The sequence below is a fragment of the Pristis pectinata genome, chromosome X (assembly GCF_009764475.1).
Source record: "Pristis pectinata isolate sPriPec2 chromosome X, sPriPec2.1.pri, whole genome shotgun sequence".
Taxonomy (NCBI): Eukaryota; Metazoa; Chordata; class Chondrichthyes; order Rhinopristiformes; family Pristidae; genus Pristis; species Pristis pectinata.
In genome coordinates this window covers 1,209,713-1,229,130 of record NC_067450.1, presented here as the reverse complement: position 1 = coordinate 1,229,130, position 19,418 = coordinate 1,209,713, and the positions used below count along the sequence as shown (strand labels likewise).

General features: G+C 43.8%; 1 protein-coding gene across 5 annotated transcripts in view; it reads right to left on the bottom strand.

The window, feature by feature from the left end:
• Positions 1-466: 466 nt before the first annotated feature.
• The window catches only part of LOC127566992 (signal transducer and activator of transcription 1-like), a 69,704-nt gene continuing 50,752 nt past the window's right edge, over positions 467-19,418 (bottom strand). For 2 of the 5 annotated variants that reach the window (XM_052009588.1, XM_052009586.1), the window contains exons 16-24: positions 16,486-16,584; positions 14,127-14,262; positions 12,099-12,151; positions 10,134-10,228; positions 8,891-9,030; positions 6,608-6,796; positions 5,923-5,980; positions 5,073-5,140; positions 467-4,012 (exon numbers count right to left, since the gene is read on the bottom strand). In XM_052009588.1, the coding sequence (XP_051865548.1) occupies positions 3,993-4,012; positions 5,073-5,140; positions 5,923-5,980; positions 6,608-6,796; positions 8,891-9,030; positions 10,134-10,228; positions 12,099-12,151; positions 14,127-14,262; positions 16,486-16,584 (858 nt within the window). In that variant the 3' untranslated portion in view covers positions 467-3,992. The remainder of the gene's footprint in view (positions 4,013-5,072; positions 5,141-5,922; positions 5,981-6,607; positions 6,797-8,890; positions 9,031-10,133; positions 10,229-12,098; positions 12,152-14,126; positions 14,263-16,485; positions 16,585-19,418) is intronic. The other 3 variants (XM_052009589.1, XM_052009587.1, XM_052009590.1) reach the window with 3 other exon arrangements.

Sequence of the window (19,418 nt, the reverse complement as noted above, 5' to 3'; positions counted from 1 at the left end):
CCTGTACTATTCAACTCTGGCCAAAGGGAAAGATTAGTTATTCTGAAATTTCCCCTAGCCTTTGAGAATCAATGAATGTTTAAAGAGAATTTTTTCTCAGGTGATTAAATGAGTGGGTTGAAACCCTGGGCAGGATGGATAGATTGATAGATGGGTGGCAGAATCCGGCCATTTACTGAACCTTCCCTATAGCAATAATCCTCTACTTGATCACAGAATTTGACTAAAAACTACCTCCCAAAGCAGTGATTCAATCTTGCCAGCCGTTCAGACTACACATTTCTGCAACACTTCTGAGAAAAATGTTTCAGATTTATTTCTTGCAAAAGGAATACATTTTTCTAGGGTGATGAAATATGTTATAATTGTGGGACTGAGACAGATTACAACCAACAGATCCCATATAAACACAATGAAATATTTTATAGGAAGATTGCGTTATCTAGAAATAAAGCCAAGATATCTGCCATTTGCTTTTCTTTTTGGATCCAGAGATGAATGATTGAAGCAGCATTTAAGTTTCATGGGTTGGTTTATTCTATGAATCAAATTGTAAAAAAATACAGAAGCATTGCATTATTCAATAAACTAGACAAAACACACAATAGAATCACACTACACATGGGAACATATAGCATTGCATTGGTCAGCAGATAGTATAAGAACAAAGTTTTGCATATGCCTTCAGAAAGCTACACTCGCTCAGTGTTGCTGGAAAGACTATGGACATTACTACTGAACATGCAGTATGTCTTTAAGCTTTAACAAATGTTCTAACAATGAGGAACTCTTGAGTACAGAAAGAAATTTAATAAAAATGGGCGGGGGGGGGGAGAAAGGGGAGAGTCCTGAATATTATTATCTCCTTCATTCTTCCCCACCCAGATAACTCAAGTAAAGATTGCAACTTAACTACTCGAGAAGCTTGACAGTGCATCAGTCAAGACTGCAAGTGAAGTTCAGGTCAGCAAGGAGCCAAAACTCTCTCATCCTCTAGAAGGTGCAGGTTAGCTATGCAATCTGCAGACAAGAACAACTTCTTGAACTAAATTACCAAACAAGGTATAATCACCTTATGGAGCATCAACTATATAAAGTACTGCTGAAACTGAAGCGAATGTATAAATCCTAAATCGTTCATTAGTATTTGCACCACAGCTTTCGATCATGTTTTTTAAGGTACTGTATAACGAGCACTGTCTAGATAGGTGTACCAAGGTGCATTCAGTTACTTTGGGTTGTGCAAAAGCATTGCTTCTTATTTGCAATGTATTCAATATATAAACAACACAGAGTGAACCAAACTTCAAATAATATTCCAGTGAGCAACCTATGGAAATTGAAGTTCACAAGTCAACTGTACTCCATCAAGTTCCTGACGTCTCAGGAGAGTCTAAATTTAAGCATCTATTGTATTCAACTGATATTCTTGTGGTACATGTAGAGTGTACAATTTGTAGGCAGTGCCAGTGGTGTATAGGATATATATTAGAGAGCAGCAAAATCTTAAGAATTCTGTGATTCACAAAACCCTACCCTGCATCTGTTTTCACAAATAAGAGTCATAAACCTCTGTCGACAATGTTATATGTGCCAAGTGACCCCCCCCCCCATTCTCCCAACAAATGTATGACCTCACATTTATCAGTGTTGAACCCATTTACCAATAATTTGCCTATTTTGCAAGTTTATTAATATCCAACAATCTTCTGTAAGTCCTCTTCATTAGTAACTATCCTCCCCACTACCATTTGCATATTTAGAAATTGTGTTTTTTGATTCCAGAATCTAAAACACTATTGTGAACAGTACTGGTCCCTACACCAATTCTAGTGGAACACACCACCAAGCATTTTCTTCCACTGCTCTAAGGTACCCTTTATTTCTGCTCTTTACATTCTGGCCTTATTTGTTAGTCTATTATGGGGTACCTTATCCAAAGCCCTTTGAAAATCAAGATGAATCTAAATCACGATCTGGATAAATCTATGCTGTATGACATGATGATTTAAGCACTTAAACAATATCCACAACTTTTAAAACAAGAATTCTGCACATAATCTTTGTTTTCAGGACAATTGAAGATTATTTCCCATAAATTCTGATTGCTTTTGGAGCAGAGAAATATTGCACACGTTTCCAGCAAGAGTCAGTCCTATTAAAAAGGTGACCAACTTGCACTTCTTCACTGCCCTCTTGGCCTCAGAGCATCTCAAAGTGCTTTACAACCAACAAAATACACTTGAAGTACAGTCATTGTTGTGATACAGGAGATGTGGCAGCCATTTTGTGCAGAGCAAGATCCAAAAAACTGCACCGTAATAATGACTAGATATCACATCTTCTGCAGAAATGTAGACTGGGAGATCACCAATTGCCAGTACACCAAGAATAACTCCCATGTTCTTCAAGATAGTGTCATGAGATTTCTCACGTTCACCTCGAGCAGACAAGGCTGTGGCTGGCAGTGCAATACTCCTTGAGCACTGCAGTTGGAGTGTCAGCCCAATTTTTTGGTGCTGAAATCTCTGGAGTAAGATGAAGCTGAGTCAGGGGCAAAAGTACTACCCATGCAGCCATAGTTGAGGCTTGGGCGATGTCTCATAACTCGAACCTGTTTGGTATATATAAAAAAAAATCCAACCTGACCTGACCCAATCTGAAGGATTTAATTTCTTTAAATTAAAAAACCCAACATGCAAGAGTCAGACAGCCAGGCTCTACTCCTAACGCATCCAATATGCAGCTGTAAAGAGCATAAAAAGCCATTTTCAAGGTATAGCTCTATTCAAGGTATAGCAAGGTATAACCTAAAAATTGAAGGAAACCTCTTCCAACACATGCTGGCAATAGAACTGGAGGATAAGCATCAGTTATTTATTGAATAGCTAAGAAACCCTGCACTTCCGTGCAATGAGCATATTTAACTGCCAGTGAACAAAAACAACTTTTGGTAGTAGATCAAGGAAATTTATGTCACTTAGGTAGATCTGTATAAAGAGTTTTTGAATCCCCTGCTCCACCCACCCCCCCCCCCCAAACATCTTTGCATCCACCTAAGGAGACAAATGGGACCTCAGATAATCGTATCATCCAAACGACAATGCAACATTTCCTCAGTCCAGGCTCTATGCGCAAGTCCTGCAGTGGAGCTTGAACCCAGAAACAGCAAAGTGAGGCATCTGTGCATCAACCATAACGGTGCATGTGGACACACTGCAAAAGTTGTGCCAAAGGTGGGAAGTTAAAAATTTCAAACATGCTAGCAACCCCACAAAGCAGCGAAACACACAGTGGTCATAATCAAAAGAGCATCAGGTTTCCCTTCCCCAAGAGCGATCTTAAACAATCACAATAGTGGGCAAATAACCACCCCCCACTTCTAAAGTGTAGTGCAAAAACAGAAAATGCTGGAAGCACTCAACCGAGACAACGGCAACATTGTTTAAAATTGAGAATCATGCTCAAAGTTCAATCATTGAATACATCATTCCAACATATGCAATGGCCACTTACTGCCACAAAGCAACGGGATCTGGGCGGGGAAGGACATTAAGTTTAGTGTTGATTTAGATTGAGGGCAAGGGGAAACAGTGGGGGCCCGCACTCTTTCTTTGCTGCCAGTATTTCTTCAGGGTAACACCAGTCCAGATAAAATCTTCCCCTTTCCCTTGCAACTTCCCAAGTCATGAGAACCAGATAGTTCTCTGCTGGAGTCCCAAACCCTCCCTTTGTGCATCATCAGTATTGGTTTGCTTTTACTCACATACAACATGAATTAAGAACTTGAAAGGTCTGTTTACAGTAAGAGCACAACAATCTAAGAATTAAGCACATTATGGAAACAAATTCTGTACAGCAGACAGAGCATTGAAATTGGAAGAGGTTCCACATTCTAATGGCAGAAACCATAACATTGAAGACTTATTCTGCATCAGAAATACATCTCTTGAATACGCAACGTCCTCAACTCTATCCATCAGGAGTCAGTGTCACAGCCAATCCATTAAATCTGTTGGGAGAGCCAAGAAAAGAAAATGAGAAAGTGATATAGGGAAAGGTCCATTACTGTATGCCTTTAAAAGACATCAGCATTCCAATCAAGATTTCGAAAGCACAGAGTAGGCTATGTTATTGCTTATGGAAACGTTTAAGTGAGATGCTCTGTCAAACTTGTTTTAGAGCACTAAGTCCCCATCTATCCTTGCCCCGCTTAAAACGTGTCCATTAAAAAAGGATATACAGAACTCTTTCTTATTTTGGGCACCAAGTATCATTCCAGGTCAGGTACAGCATAGATAAATGTGGAATAAAGCACCCTCTACACCACTGTGCCCCCTGTATGCTACAGCAGCACCCCATCAGTACACTGCAACATTTTTCACTTTGGCCTCATTCTGATCTGTGCAAGGTTACCTTACGGTACAAAATAAGCAGTTTTGTGATCAAAACATTTTACACTGTATCTGTACAATTCTCAGTAACATTTAAAAAGGTATACAGGTAATTAAACTGGTCTCAAATTGATTTTTTAAGATAGCAAAATGTTTCCCTCTTCCACATCCCCACCGGCCCAATCTGCCAAAAATAAAACTGCAACAGAAGTTGACTGGACCATTTGAGCTAAAAGATGGCTGAGGGGGAGCACAATGACTCCCCAGTCCCAAAATACACCAGATAAAGGCACTGGATAAACAGACAATAGCGAGACAAGATTAGGGCCTACCTTGTAGAGTTTTTTAAAAATATATATAGGTATACAGCTGGATTTTGAATACACTAGGGGAAACCAGGAGCCATCCACACATACGAAGTACCACAACTGTTGCTATGCCGAGTGCGGTCTCCCTATTCTGGGTCATTAACCTCTAGAAGGTGGCCTTAAAGCAAAGTCTGTATCACCCAAATACACTAATATTGCTGGTCTACAGCAATATGTGGTGTGTGGACTTGTATCCAGGACTGTATTTTTTTAAAAATTAACTTAAAGGAAAGCAAAGCAAAGCAAAGAACAAAAAATGCCACTTTAGCAACAGAGTAAAAATTACATAGTTTGAAAGTTGATGTTTTACCTGGCAATGGGAAATCATCCTGAAGAACTTCATCCATCATCATTCCAGGAGAAATATCAGTAGGTGGCCTACAAAGTGATATGGGGAAGAAAGAGAAATCTCAAAAATGCTGGTTACATTTTCTTCCCTATTTGAATGCAGCCACTTTCAGTCAATCACAATAGGAATTGAAGGAAATCTGGAAAATCTCCTTCCTTCACTTGGGAATGCAGTGACCAACAATGGTGGGTTCAAGTCCCAATCCAAGATCTAAACTGTTCATTGCACGCAGCAATTAGATGGGATGTTAAGCGAGAGCTCTGTCTACCTGGTTTGGTGGATCCCAATGTACTATTCCAAAGAGGATATCCCAACTAACACTCTTTCCTTAACCAGTAAAAACGACCAAGTTAAATGGCCAATTCATGCAGTTTGTGGGGCATCGATATGACTACTATCGTGACTGCTCTCGAACGAGCATATTTTCTTATGGAAAATAATTCACTACTTTGTGATATTTTTAAGGGGCTTAATCAAGAGCCGCAAATGAAGTTCAAATAAAGTGCTTTTGCAAGACAGACAATCCAGTTATGGTTTCTGTTCACAGTCTGCATCAGAGTTAAACTAAGGGCTCATAATGAACTGTCAAAGATGATGCACAAACAACATTTTTAGCAATGCATTCAGGCCAATGCTGCTGCAGGAATGTGCGTTTAATGACAGTTCCATTTTCAGAATCCTAATGCCATCGACACAGAGCCCTTTCTCCTTTCACCACACTTCCCTTCGATGATCTACCAAGGATTTCCAATCATATACAAGCCTCTTAGAAATAAATAGTCACAGTTATGGTCAAAAATGATCTTCTCACCTTTCCGATACCACAATTAATCGGGTTCTCAAGTATTTGTTGTGTTTTAACTGCAGGTCTGGAAAACAAGACACATTTATAAAGAGAAATATAACAATTCCTGATTCTGTAGAATTTGGCTTATGACGGCAAAATTATTTATTTTCCCCACAGTCCCACGTAATTCAAGGCTCCCTGGGCCAAGCTTTTTAATGTGCTCAGCTTATGCCATGTGAAGCTGGTGGGCCAATGCTAGTGAAATGTTATTCAAACGTCAACTGATTTCTTCTAAATTAAAGCATATACCATTGTATATTTTAGCTTACGAATGCGTACACTCAGATCCCGTTGCCCCTCCCTCACGCAATTCCATTATTCCAACTTGCTATTGTAAGAAGTCCTAACCATGCATCACGTACGTCCTAGCCTTATCAGTCCTCCCAAAGTGCGTCAGCTCACACCACTCAGGATTAAATTCTATCTGTCATTGCTCTGCCCATTTATCAGCTGATCAATATTGTCCTGTAGCCCAAGGATACCTTACCAATGACCAGAGCTGAGAAAATATTCCCCAGACAGACTTAAAGAACAAACCACGGAGTCTTTTGGGGGAAAAAAAATCACGTTTTAGACAATCAAAACTGTCTTTGCTATGGTTCCAATTGATTACAGTATCAAAACTATTGTTGCCCATGAACCAAAATACCTGCTTCAGAATCCAAATAATATTTTCCGAATGCCTCATCCTTGGGAATATTTGGGTACAGATATAGCAGAGGGTGTTCAGGGACATTCTCATCTGCCATTACTTTGTAGAATCGAACAATTTCGGATAGAGGAATGTTATTCAGATGTGCCTTGGTGTACGGTTGAACAGATCGAATTTTGGATTCCCCTGCAAGGCAAAGCAGCACTTCATTAACAAGCAGAACAAAAATGGTTTCAAAAATTGTATGAATCACTTAATAAGAATGTAAGAAATAGGAGCAAGATTAGGCCATTTGGCCGATTTTTTAACATCAGCACCACTTTCCTGAACCAACCATAATCCCTCGATACTCTTGGTTTCTAAAAACCTATCGATCTGCCTCAAATACACTCAGCAACCGTGCCTCTTGGGTAGAGAATGCCAAAAGATTCACCACTCCCTGGGTGAAGAAATTTTCTCCCCATCAGTGTCCTGAACTGCCGACCCCTCATTCCGAGACTGGCACCCCTGGTTCCAGACTCCCCCACGGCACCCCTGGTTCCAGACTCCCCCACCAGGGAAAACATTCTCCCCACATCAAGACCATTAAGAATTTTGTATTTTTCAATGAGATTACCTCTCATTCTTGTAAACTGCAGCAAGTACAGTTCTAGACTGTTCAACCTTTCCTCCAACAGCAAACCTCATCCCTCATTCCTGGGATTGATCTGGTGAACCTTCACTGCACTTCCCACAGTACAAGTACATCCTTCTGGTTCAGAACAGGAAAAAGGATGCAAGAATCGTGGCAGTGGGCCATCTTCTCAGAGGCAAGGTGGGTCAGGTAAACAAACCCAGGAAGGGACACAATTGCACAATTTTGTGCAATTGTAAAAGTGCAGAATTTTAAAACAGTCAACTTCAAATTTAATCCAAACAGAAAATGTTGGAAATACTCAGTGAGACAAGTAGCAGTGTGGAGAGAGAAGCAGAGTTATTGTTTCAGGTCGATGATCTGATGAATGGATACTGCATGACAAAATAGTCATTAAATTCATTAATTTTACAACAGTAAAACTCAATTATAACCGTTAAGGAATGGAACAACTTGTGAAACATAGGTAAAGTTCATTGTGTATGGCCTCAGGGTTGAGCAGGTCAGATTATAAGAGGAGAGAGGTAAACTGAGAAACAGTTGGAAAGGAATGTCAAAGGTTAGATTTCAAAATTATATTGTAGGAAGGAGAAAAAAAAATCTAAGCAGGAAAGAATGCTACAGTTTTGTCATCCTGGGATAGAATGGAAAGAGTGCAAGGAGCCATCTATTGACCACACAGAGGATGAAGAGAGGAGAGAGAGCATCAGTACAGCAAAATGGAAGCAGCACAGGAAATGTTGCAGAGAAGCACTAATCATAGTAACAATAGCCAATAGGCGCAGTACTGAAAAACTAAAGCAATTAAGATAAAAAGCACGGCTGCAGGATGCAGGACGCAAATTAATCTTATTGACAACCTCAAGTGTTTTGAAAGGTAATTTGCTTGCATGTAATTCGACATGTAATCTAACAATGTACAATGAATGTTAAGCCATTATGAAATTTAAACCCCACAAATGAAGTTAGATGCTCCTCAGTACAATGGGTATCTGTGCCGATGCACAGCCTTTCAGTAAGTCTAACTGTGCATCACAGATGGATAGCATCAAAGGATTATTAAAAGTTCACCCAATCTTTGCTTCAATTCTCTCAACAGTGTTAACTAGTAATGGGGATATAATTAGTACAGCTAAGCAACATCTACAGTTACAACTGAGCCATCTATAGCTTTGCTTAAAAAATTACACTATAGTAATTGAATTTCAGGGGCATATTCTTTACTAACACCTGGATAAGACGTCAGGGTAAGGATCAGGATATTCCTTCAAACAGTGTCAGTATCTCTCTCTCACACACAGTACTACACAGTACTTCAATATTCTTGGTTCTTTTGGGAGGGTGGGCTGTCATCTAGAAAACGTCACACTTGCATTGAAATCGTACAATGGGGAATGGGCTTCTAGCTTGACATTGAATAGAGATGGATGAAGTTGGTTTATGCAGGTCATAATTCTATAAAGCGCTAATCACTTGTCTTTTAATTTTAAATCAAGCCTTCCTGTTCTTTTGAAGAGATGGCTCCAGGTAAATTTGAAATGATATGACCACTTGCCCACCTCAGAAGAGCCAGCCCTCCCTCATTTACCTCAAGGAACAAGGACTCTCCTTCTCCCACTCCCCAAGGTTTCTCTTTCATTACTTACCATTGGGTAAATGCTCCACCCATGAGAACGTAATACCGCCGTCCCTGCAGCTCTCGCTGAAGCGAAGCAGGAAAGTGCCCGTCGGCTTGGGTTTCAACAAGCTGCGCTCTCTCTTCTTGCTCAGAAACCCAATAATGTTCCTGGAAGACAAGAATATACAAATCGGTATCAGCCACCTCAGAACACACTTTTCAGTTTTATGGACTGGAGAGAAAGGATATGACCAATTATAGTGTCATACTTCTTGCCGTTTTGCAAATACAATTACCCTACCCAAACTGCCCAGTCAGTTTTATGAAATACATGGATTATTTTCCACTGAAAAGATCTTAAAAGTTGCTGATAGTTTGGGTTCTTTAAGTCTGTACTACAGTAGGAGGAACAACATTCTGACGCATCATTAAGTACTTTGACAGCATCATGCTTTCCTTTAGTTCTACTGGTGGGATTGTCTAGAAAGCTGGAATCTGCAGAGGCAGTATAGCTCAACAGAATGGGACCATGGGTCTAACTCATCTTCTCAACAAAATACATCTTCCTAAGTCTTAAAGGAAGACAGAGCAGTCCAACTGAAAACAGATCAAGAGGCAAGGTAGCGCATTAACACAAGATAAAGCAATGGGCAGCTATCTGGCCCCCTCCTGCCTGCTCAACGATTCAAGAACAGGGCTGATCTTTTCCCTCTGGGCTACTTTCCTGCACCATCCCCATTTCTGTGATTCCCTTCACATTTAAAGATCTATCAATTAGGCTTATCCACATGCCAGTAAACCTAGGATTTGAACACCTTTCCTCTGAATGAGCATTCAGTATTTGACTGTAACCAAGCCATCAGACGTCGGTGAACTCCCTTCTACCATCTGACGTTGTGTAAATCCAGGAGGCGCACAACAGCTTCTCCCCGGGTCTCCTCACTAATGTGTTAACCTGCTGCTTTCTCCTCCTTACACCACCACATGGAAGACCCTTTTATTGAGTTCTGACTGCCTCAGCACCTGGATGCTCAAGCCAAACCAGTGTTTCAACCTTGTACAGGTCTGATTCACAACGTCAGTGCAGCAGAGCAGAACACCTTGTCAACAGATACAGAACCCCAGCCTGTGTTAGGTTACACAACCACTTTGGCTCATCAAGCACACTGCTGTGCAGTGTTAAGTCTATTTATAATACTTTAAAGTAAAGGCATCATTAAATATCAAAGCTATGGGAACACTACACTGGGGGTCAATCCCAGCCACTTTACCCATCATTCCAAATATCCTCCAAGTATTTCTTAATGAGGTCCAGGATCCCTTGCAACCACAGCCAGAAGGAGAAGTTCTGTTTTGGTAAATTCTCCTGTATAAAACATCAAAAAAAGTGTTAGAAATGCTGAGAATAAAACCACTGAATGATACAGTAAACTACACAACACATCATTTAATATAGAGGATGCCAAGACTGATCAACAGGGGAGAAACCATGAGGAAAGTCTTGGAAAGTCTAGCTCTGGGGAGGGTGGGGGAAGATCTCAGGATAAGGGGACACTTGGGGCAGAGACGAGGAAACGTTTCACATCTCTGGGGGTGGTGAGATTTGGAATCCTCTGCTCCAAAGAGCTGTGCTGACCCGGTCATTGAACATATTCAAGTCTGAAGCTTTTGGACTATAGAGGAACTTGTCTGGATCGGAGAGGGAAATGTATCAAAGTCAACAATCAGATCAGCCACGCGGGGACGTGTGGCTCAGTTCTGTTCCCTGTTATTGCTGATCATTTGGGCCCGAGCCGGCAGCAGCTTTTTGACAGTGCCGTCTAATGAGTCCAACTCTTTCTTTGCGCCCCATAGCTATGAGAATTCCATGCTCAGGTTTGATATACAGTTATGCACATGCTCCTGTATTGTGAAATAATAGCAACATTATACAGTCCGCCCAAGCCAGTGTTTACTGCTCTTTAATTGATTTATAATTGCAGCTCTCTGGGGGGAATACAAGATTAAGCAGACTGGGATCGTGTGCTCGCAATCTCAATCTACCAGATCTTTCAGGGCTTCATGCAGTAGATGCAGGGGGGGTGTTTCCCCTGGCTGGGGTGCCCAGAACCAGTGGTCAGTTTCAGAATAAGGGCTTTAGTTTAGTTTATTGTCACGTACGCCAGGGTGCAATGAAATGCCTTGCTCGGGTGAAGCTCACAGAGCGAACAGTGTACGTGGTAATGATAAATACAGCGAGCAGCACAAAAATGGCAGAACGGTGCAAAGTACTGAAGTGCAAGCAGAAATACCAAAGAGACAATAACAGAAGAGATACAATTAAGGGTTTGAGAAGGTGGCAGCACCACCAGGAAGGGGATGTGACAGAGGTGGTTGGTTCAGGAGTCTGATGGCAGTGGGGAAGAAGCTTTTTCTTGAGTCTGGATGTTTGGGCTGTTCAAGCTCCTGTATCTTCTCCTAGAAGGTAGAAGAGAGGAAAGGGAACGGCCGGGTGGCAGACACCCTCGACGATACTGTCGGCCTTCCTGATGCAGCGCACCGTGAAGACGGACTAGATGGGAGGAAGTGACGAGCCTGTGACTCTCTGCGGAGAGGATACTTTCTGTCAGGATACTTCCTATAGCACATCTGTAGAAGTTCGAGCGAGTCCTCATGGACAAGCCGAATCTGCTCAGATGCCCAAGTACGTACACTGATGTCCTTTCTTGATCACTGCATCAGTGCGGTGGGACCAGGGGAAGCTGCTGCCGAGGAACTTGAAGCTGTCGACTAGGGTCGGCCATTCAGGACAGAAATGGGGAGAAATTCCTTCACTTACAGGGTGATGAACCTTTGGAATTCTCTCCCCTAGAGGGCTGTGGAGGCTCAGGTGCTGAGTTTATTCAAGATCAAAACTGACAAACTTTTAGACGTCAAGAGAATAAAGGGAGGCAGGGTTAGTCCAGGAGTGTTGCACTGAGGTAAAAGGTGGGCTTATTGAATAGTGGAGCAGGTGACAGGGGCAAAATAGCCTTCTTCCTGCTTTGATTTCTTATGTTCCTACTGTTGAAATTGGGATATTTAAGTAATAAGAGAGAACTGTGCAAAGTATCGGGACAGGTCGTTGGGCTGCCATCCGAAGGGGCCATAAAAGAGAAGTTGAAAATGACCTGCTTTAATTAATGTTGAATTTGGAGAGTTTAGTGTTGGCAAGTTTGGGTATGAACAGCTTAGGAGGTCAAATTAGGTTCACTTACCTTTGAAAACTTTGCCCACGTAATGCAACAGTCTGCATAGTTTTCTTGAACCCCTAAACAATGCAAGAAAAAATACATAAACTGGAAACGGAATGGAGCTGTCCTTGAAATATCTGAATAATATATTTTGTCATTTTAGCCAAAGTTTCACCACATAATATGGTCCGTCCTGCCCACAATCAGCTCCCCAATGCCCTCTGCCCTGCCCTTTCCTCACAGCCCTGAACATCTTCCCCTTTTAATTTTTTACCCAATTCCTTGGGAATTGTTTTATACAGCTGCAATTTATCCAATTGGGTACAATTCCGGTCGCCACACGAGAGGAAGGATGTGGAGGCTTTGGAGAGGGCACAGAGAAGGTTTACCAGGAATACTGCCTGGGTTAGAGGGTATGAGCTATAAGGAGAGGTTGGACAAACTTGGGTTGCTTTCTCTGGAGCATTGGAGGCTGAGGGGAGACCTGATAGAGGTTTATAAAATTATGTGAGGCATCAATAGGGTAAGATAGTCAGAGTCTCCCCACACCACCTCCCCCCCCACCCCGCCCCCAGGTGGAAATGTCAAATACTAGAAGGCATAGGTTTAAGACGAGAGGGGGAAACGTTACAGGAGATTTGAGAGGCAAGTTTGTTTCTTTACCCAGAGAGCGGTAGGTGCCTGGAACTTGCTTGGAACAATGGTCGCACCCAAATTAACAGTTTTGTGAAAAAAGTCATTGGAAGGATATGGACATCAATGTAAGTCCAGGACTTATTCCCAATCTCTTGCTGCTCTGCAAAGGTAGTGCTGGGTTTTTTGAAAAGTTTGTTACAACCAAGTAGCTTGCTGGGTCACTTCAGAGGTAAGTGACTGAGAGACTGGAGAAATACAGTAAAACTCCGATAACCTACTATCTGATTGTTGGAAATCCCAAAATCAGATGTATCGGTGTTACAGCTGAGTAAAGGTAACTACAGAGGCACGAGGGAGGAGCTGGCCGAAGCTGATCGGAAGGGGACCCCGGCAGGGATGACGGGAGATCAGCAATAGCAGGAGTTTCTGGGAGGAATTCGGAAGACGCAGGATCAGTTGATCCCAAAGAAGCAGCAGCATTCTACAGGGAGGATGTGGCGACCGTGGCTGACAAAGGAAGTCAAAGACAGCATAAAAGCAAAAGAGAGGGCATACAATATTGCAAAAACTAGCAGGAAGCTGGAGGATTGGGAAGCTTTTAAAAACCAACAAAAGGAAACTTTAAGCAAAAAAGCAATAAGGGGGGAAAAGATGAAATATAAAGCTAGGCAATAATATAAAAGAGAATAGCAAAAGTTTTCTCAGATACATAAAGAGTAAACGAGAGGCAAGAGAGGACATTGGACGCTGGAAAATGACACTGGAGAGGTAGTAATAGGGAACAAGGAAATGGCGACCGAACTGAATAAGTATTTTGTGTCAGTCTTCACTGTGGAAGACACCAGCAACTTGCCAGAAATTCGAGAGAGTCAGGAGGCAGAAGTGAGTGTAGTCGCTATTACTAAGGAGAAGGTGCTTGGGAAGCTGAAAGGTCTGAAGGTGGATAAGTCACCTGGACCAGATGGACTACACCCCAGGGATCTGAAAGAGGGATCTGAAGAGATTGTGGAGGCGTTAGTAGTGATCTTTCTTTTAATGACAGAGCTTTGCTCAGCAAGGTCAGTAAGTAAGTAGGCCAGTAAGTACGCAGGTGACAGGCGAATGGAATGTGCTGCAAGTTAGGACATGCACCAGCAGAGTTTAGGGTGACCTCAAGGTGATGTTGAGGAAACAAAGGAGACCAGTCGAGATGAGGGGTGATTGAAGTGCAAGCAATTGTGTTTTTATAACAATCCAAGCATCCTTAATGGTCACAATTCTTTGATTACCAGTTTTTAAAAAAAAACTCAATTCATCATGGCTAGCTCTAGGGACCTCTCATTCACTGGATTATTAATTCAGGCCTTTGGACTTATCGCCCAGTAACATAACCACTACCTACACCCCTTACCCTAGGAAAATTAACAATCAACTCACCAAATAATTTTTCTGCCAACATGTTAAGCTGTTCAGGGTCCAAATGTCTCTTGGTGTTTGAAGAAAACTGCCAGCTTAGTGCCTCTGAGAGCTGACTCCATGGTGCCAAGGGAGGATTAGAAAAGAACATAATATTCTAGGAGAGACAGGAACAAATCTTAACTCTCCAAGTTCTTCCTGCAGAGATTGTAGTTCTATGCAGAAAATGACATGTGTTGATATTTTATCTTTGAAGCTCATGAAAGAGAGGCAGGTCAGCGACTTAACCCTTCATACCTGATCTCCTGTTTTGATTCCTCTTTCATGCCCAATCTCTCAATTCCCTTAGGTTGATTTACAGAAACTATCCTACTCTTCGATTTTCTCATTGACCGAGTACAGCCAACGATTCACAATCCCCAAGTGAAGAACTTTCTCAGCCCAAATCCCGAGACTCTCCGACACCCAGCCAGGGGGCAGAAAAGTAACACAGCAATTTTCAACAATAACAAACTGGGAACATCTTTACCAAATGGACAACAGTTTCCTGATTTGCTTCCTGAAAGGACTGGCTCCAATTCCAAGGTTGTATGCCCTGATTCTGAATGTCGTAGGGAATAGTGAAATGGCTCTGTAGTGCTATGGTAGAGAACAGGGGAGTGGTCTTGTAGCAGGGAGATAAAGGGGGACTCTGCAGGGTGGATACCAGGCAAGGGCAGCTGGGACTGATTCAAGCCAACCCGAACCACCGATTGCAGACAGAAGGGAGCTATAGTAAACCCATGCCTAGTTACCAGCCATCCCATAACTCCAGGACAGAAGCTTGCCATTGTACATACAAGGTAAAGATGGAACTGCCCATGGCTCAGGTAGCACGAGGTGCTGAAGCTTGACAGCTCAGTAGCACATAGGCACTGAAGCTTAACACTGCAAAAGGCTTCCCTCACTCTACGTATACACAACGCATGCAGGGTAGCGATAATGGGCAAGAAGTAAATAAGAAATAGGGTAAGAATAATGGAAGCTTTGGATCAGGGAGCATTCGTTCCAGGACGAGTGACTCCCTTGTCCATGGCCATGTCACTTTGTAATTAAGGGAAAGTTTGTTCTGATGATAAAGCCCGGACTCTACGTGAATTCTTTCCGCCTACACTGGACTTCTCCACAAAAAATAGTTGGAAGGCTTTGTCCACAGCTTATCACAGCAGGTACAGTAGCGTAGTGTTTAGCACAACGCTATTACAGCGCCAACAACCTGGGTTCAATTCCAGCCACTGTCTGTAAGGAGTCTGTACATTCTCCCCGTGTCTGCGTGGGTTTCCTCCGGGCGCTCCGGTTTCCTCCCACATTCCAAAGACGTACGGGTTAGGAAGTTGTGGGCATGCTACGTTGGTGCCGGAAGCGTGGCGACACTTGCGGGCTGCCCCCAGAACGCTCGACGCAAAAAGGTACACTTCACTGTGTGTTTTGATGTACATGTGACTAATAAAGATATCTTATATATCTTATCCCCTCAGCAAGCCTTGGCCTCGCCCTATCACAGATATATTCCCTTTGTCCTATCCATTCCTTCCCCGCCTTCTCTGCATCTTTAAACTGTAATGTGTTTTCTCCCTTTTGCACTTCTGACAGAGGAGCTTAAGCCTGAAATGTTAATCCTTCTTCTCTCTCCATGGATGCTGCCTGACCTGCTGAGTGTTTCCAGCAATTTTTTTTATTACAGAAAAAAATATTCTTATCTACCTTATCAAATCTTTTTAATATCTTAACCATTAGATCAAGTGACCTCAAGGTTTAGTTCACCTCCCAGGAACATCTGGGGCCTGCCTCAGCAGCGTACTTGTATGTAGTGGCTAGTGCTTTTGCCGTGCATCTCCAGTGACCCAAGTCTGATCCTGAGCACAGGTGCTGTCTGCGTGGAGTTTGCACATCCTTCCTGTTGATGCATAGGTTTCCCCCAGGTCCTCAGTTTTCCTCCCACATCCCAAAGAGGTGCTGGGAAGTTAGTCAGCTGCTGTAAATTTCCCCCAGTGCAGCTGGCTGGCAGGAAAATCAGGGTGGGAGGGGACAAAAAAAGTTGATGGGCAGGAGGTAGAGAAAAAAAGTTACAGGGGAGGGAATGGTACTGATGGGATTGCTCCAAGAGCCAGCATAAACCTGATGGGCCAAATGGCCTCCTATAGCATTTGGAAAAATAACCTTGCCACATGGAACAGCAAATACATCAAAGTCCACCCAGCAGACACTGCTTCTGCTCTTAAGTTATTACCACCCCTCGTCAGATTCTATAGTCAGTAGATTTCAGCATCCTCTGTAACTGAGGCAGAAGGGGATTGAGAACCACCCCAGATGCTTCCCCCTACAACTCGAAGACCCTTACCTGAAGGTCACTGCAGAGCATGTTGTACCAAACCACTGAAGCCCAGCCACTAAGGAGCTGGCTGGCATTTGAGATGACGACCACAGGCAGAGTGCAAGTCTGTCAAAAACAAGGAAATTACAGAGAAAAAATAAAACTACAGACTATTTAACCAATATTGCAATGCATGAAAGGTAAATAAATTTCAATTATAAAGTGCCTTTCCTCTGAACGTCCCAAAAATTTTGTAGTCACTTACGCAGCCAATTTTTGCAGAGCAAGCTCCCACAAGCAGCAACCTGATTGCAATTCAATTCATGCAAACAAGCGGCGCAAATTGCCGCAATTCAAGCGGTGCAGCAGGTAGAGCCGCTGCCTCACAGCACCAGAGGCCCAGGTTTGATCCTGACCTCCGGTGGGGCATGCATGTGTGCACACACGCGCGTGGTTTGCATGTTCTCTCTGTGGCTGTGTGGGTTTCCTCTAGGTGCTTCGGTTTGCTCCCACATCTCAAAGACATGCGGGTCAGTAGGTTAAATGGCCGCTGTAAAGTGCCCTGCTGTGTAGGTGGGTAGGAGCATCGGGGGGGGAGGAAGTGGATGGGAATGTGGGGAGAATAAAAACGTGGGGTTAATGTAGGATTATGTAAGCGGATGGCTGACAAGTCATCATGGACTCGGTGAACTTCAATGGCCTGTTTCCAGGCTCCATACCTGACTCAAACCACTCACAAAAGTCACAAACGTAAAGGGCGAGAGTACGTTGCCCTTTGAAAAATGCAGTTGCTTGTAGTTTAGTCACGGATTCTTGCTCAATCCAAAAATCAAGTTCCTTTTTTAAAATCAGCTTACGTAGGTCAATAACAAAATCAGCTCTTCTAGGCAGTTAGAAAGGAGTGAAAGGACCATCAATTTCACAGGCAGGCGTCTTATGCACCTTTGTTGACAGTAAGGAGGAATTTGATACACTATCAGAAACTGTACATTGTTCTGCACTACAGAAACTAATCCCGGGTGCAAAAGTGGACTTGGCCAAAATCTTATTGAAGCAACTCTGCACACAAATTCCAATTGCAACAGATAAGATCAGGTTCCACAACACAGCTGGCTTGCCAGTTTCTTCCCCCTGTACACGGTCACTATGTCAGAAAGCTTCCAGTTGAAGTATTGAGTATCAGGCAGGTGTGAAGAAAGCTGCTAGATTGACAACTGCAGCACAGCTATGACAGGAGAAATCTGAGAGGCCTTCTGAAACCTAACAGAACAGCTCTAGCAACTCTTTGTAGCTCAGCTGAATAAAAATAGCAAGACACGTCACCAGCAGTCAAAGAACACAGCTCTCGAGATTAGCTGAAGAATGAACATAGGCACGATAAAACTTGGGGGTGGCACAGCAGTGCCGCAACTAAAGCTGCTACCTCACAGAGCCAGAGATCCAGGTCGATCCCGACCTTCGACGCTGTGTGTGTGTGTGTGTGTGTGTGTGTGTGTGTGTGTGTGTGTGTGTGTGTGTGTGTGTGTGTGTGTGTGTGTGTGTGTGTGTGTGTGTGTGTGTGGAGTTTGCACGTTCTCCCTGTGACCGCGTTGGGTTTCCCCTGGGTGCTCCGGTTTCCTCCCACGTCCCAACGACGTGCGGGGTCGGTGGGTTGATCGGCTGTAAACTGCTTCCCAGTGGGCAGGTGAGGGGTGGAATCTGGGGGGAGTTGATGGGAACGCGGGGAGAGTGGAATGGGATGGGTGTAGATGGGTGGGTGATGGTCAGTGTGCACTCGGTGGGCAGAAGGGCCTGTTTCCCTGCTGTACGTCTCTCTGACTGTCTGAGATTCGTACAGTCAAACCACCAACTTTTTCGGCTTTTTAATATCTTTTCCTTTTTCGGGATCTCGGCACTACTGCCAAGGCCAGCATTTACTGCCCATCCCTAGATCCCTAGTCACCCCTGGGAAAGGCTGGGGGGGGGGGGGGGGGGGGGGCGGGGGGGGTTGGTGTGGTGAAGGTGCTCTCACAGCACTGCCAGAGGCAGCCCCGGGGTTAAGACCCAGCGATGAGGACGCACCAGGATACATTTCCAAGTTAGGACAGTGTGCAGCGGAGAGGGGAACCTGCGGGTGGTGGCACCCCCCTGCACTTGCTGCCCTCATTCTTCTGGATGGTAGAGGGAGGAGGCTTGGGAGGTGCTAATGGAGTAACCTGGAAGGGTAATCCATTTTGCAGATGACACATGCGGCACAGACCATGTCAGTGGTGGAGGGAGCAAGTGTTCAGGGTGGTTGATAAAGCACCAACCAAGCAGGCTGCTTTGTCCTGGATAGTGTCGAGTTTCGTGAGTATTATTAGAGCCACACTCGTCCGGATGAGCGTGGGGCTTTCCCTGTCACACTCCTGACTTGTGCCTTGTTGATGATTGAGAATCCGCCAGTGCACAGTCTGATTGGATTTGTCCGGCACTTTGTGAATGGGACATACCTGGGCAATCTTCCACATCGTTGGGTCGATGCCAGCATGGTCACTGTACCGGAACCTTGGCTAGAGCCACAGTTAGTTCTGGAGCACAGGCTTTTATTAATGCAACAGGAATAATGCCCAGCCCCAGAGCCTTAGCCACACCTGTGCTCTCGGTGTTTCTTGCTCTCACACTGGCTTTAGTGATGGTGAAGATCTCGGGAGGATGCCAAGATGGGTCTACCTAGGACTTCTGGCTGGACATAGTTGAGGACGGGGATGTTCTTGAGTCCTCCTCTTCTCATGTCCACCACCAGTTACGCCTAAATGTGGCAGGACTGCATCGCTGGGATCCAATCCATTGGCTGTAGGATCACTTAGCTCTGTCTAGTTCATGCTGTTTTCACTGCTCAGTGCACAATGTTGTGTGTTGCAGCTTCACCACGTTGCTGCCTCGTTCTTGGGTACACAGGCCACTACTCCCAGCATGCCCCTTGGGATGGATCGGGGTTA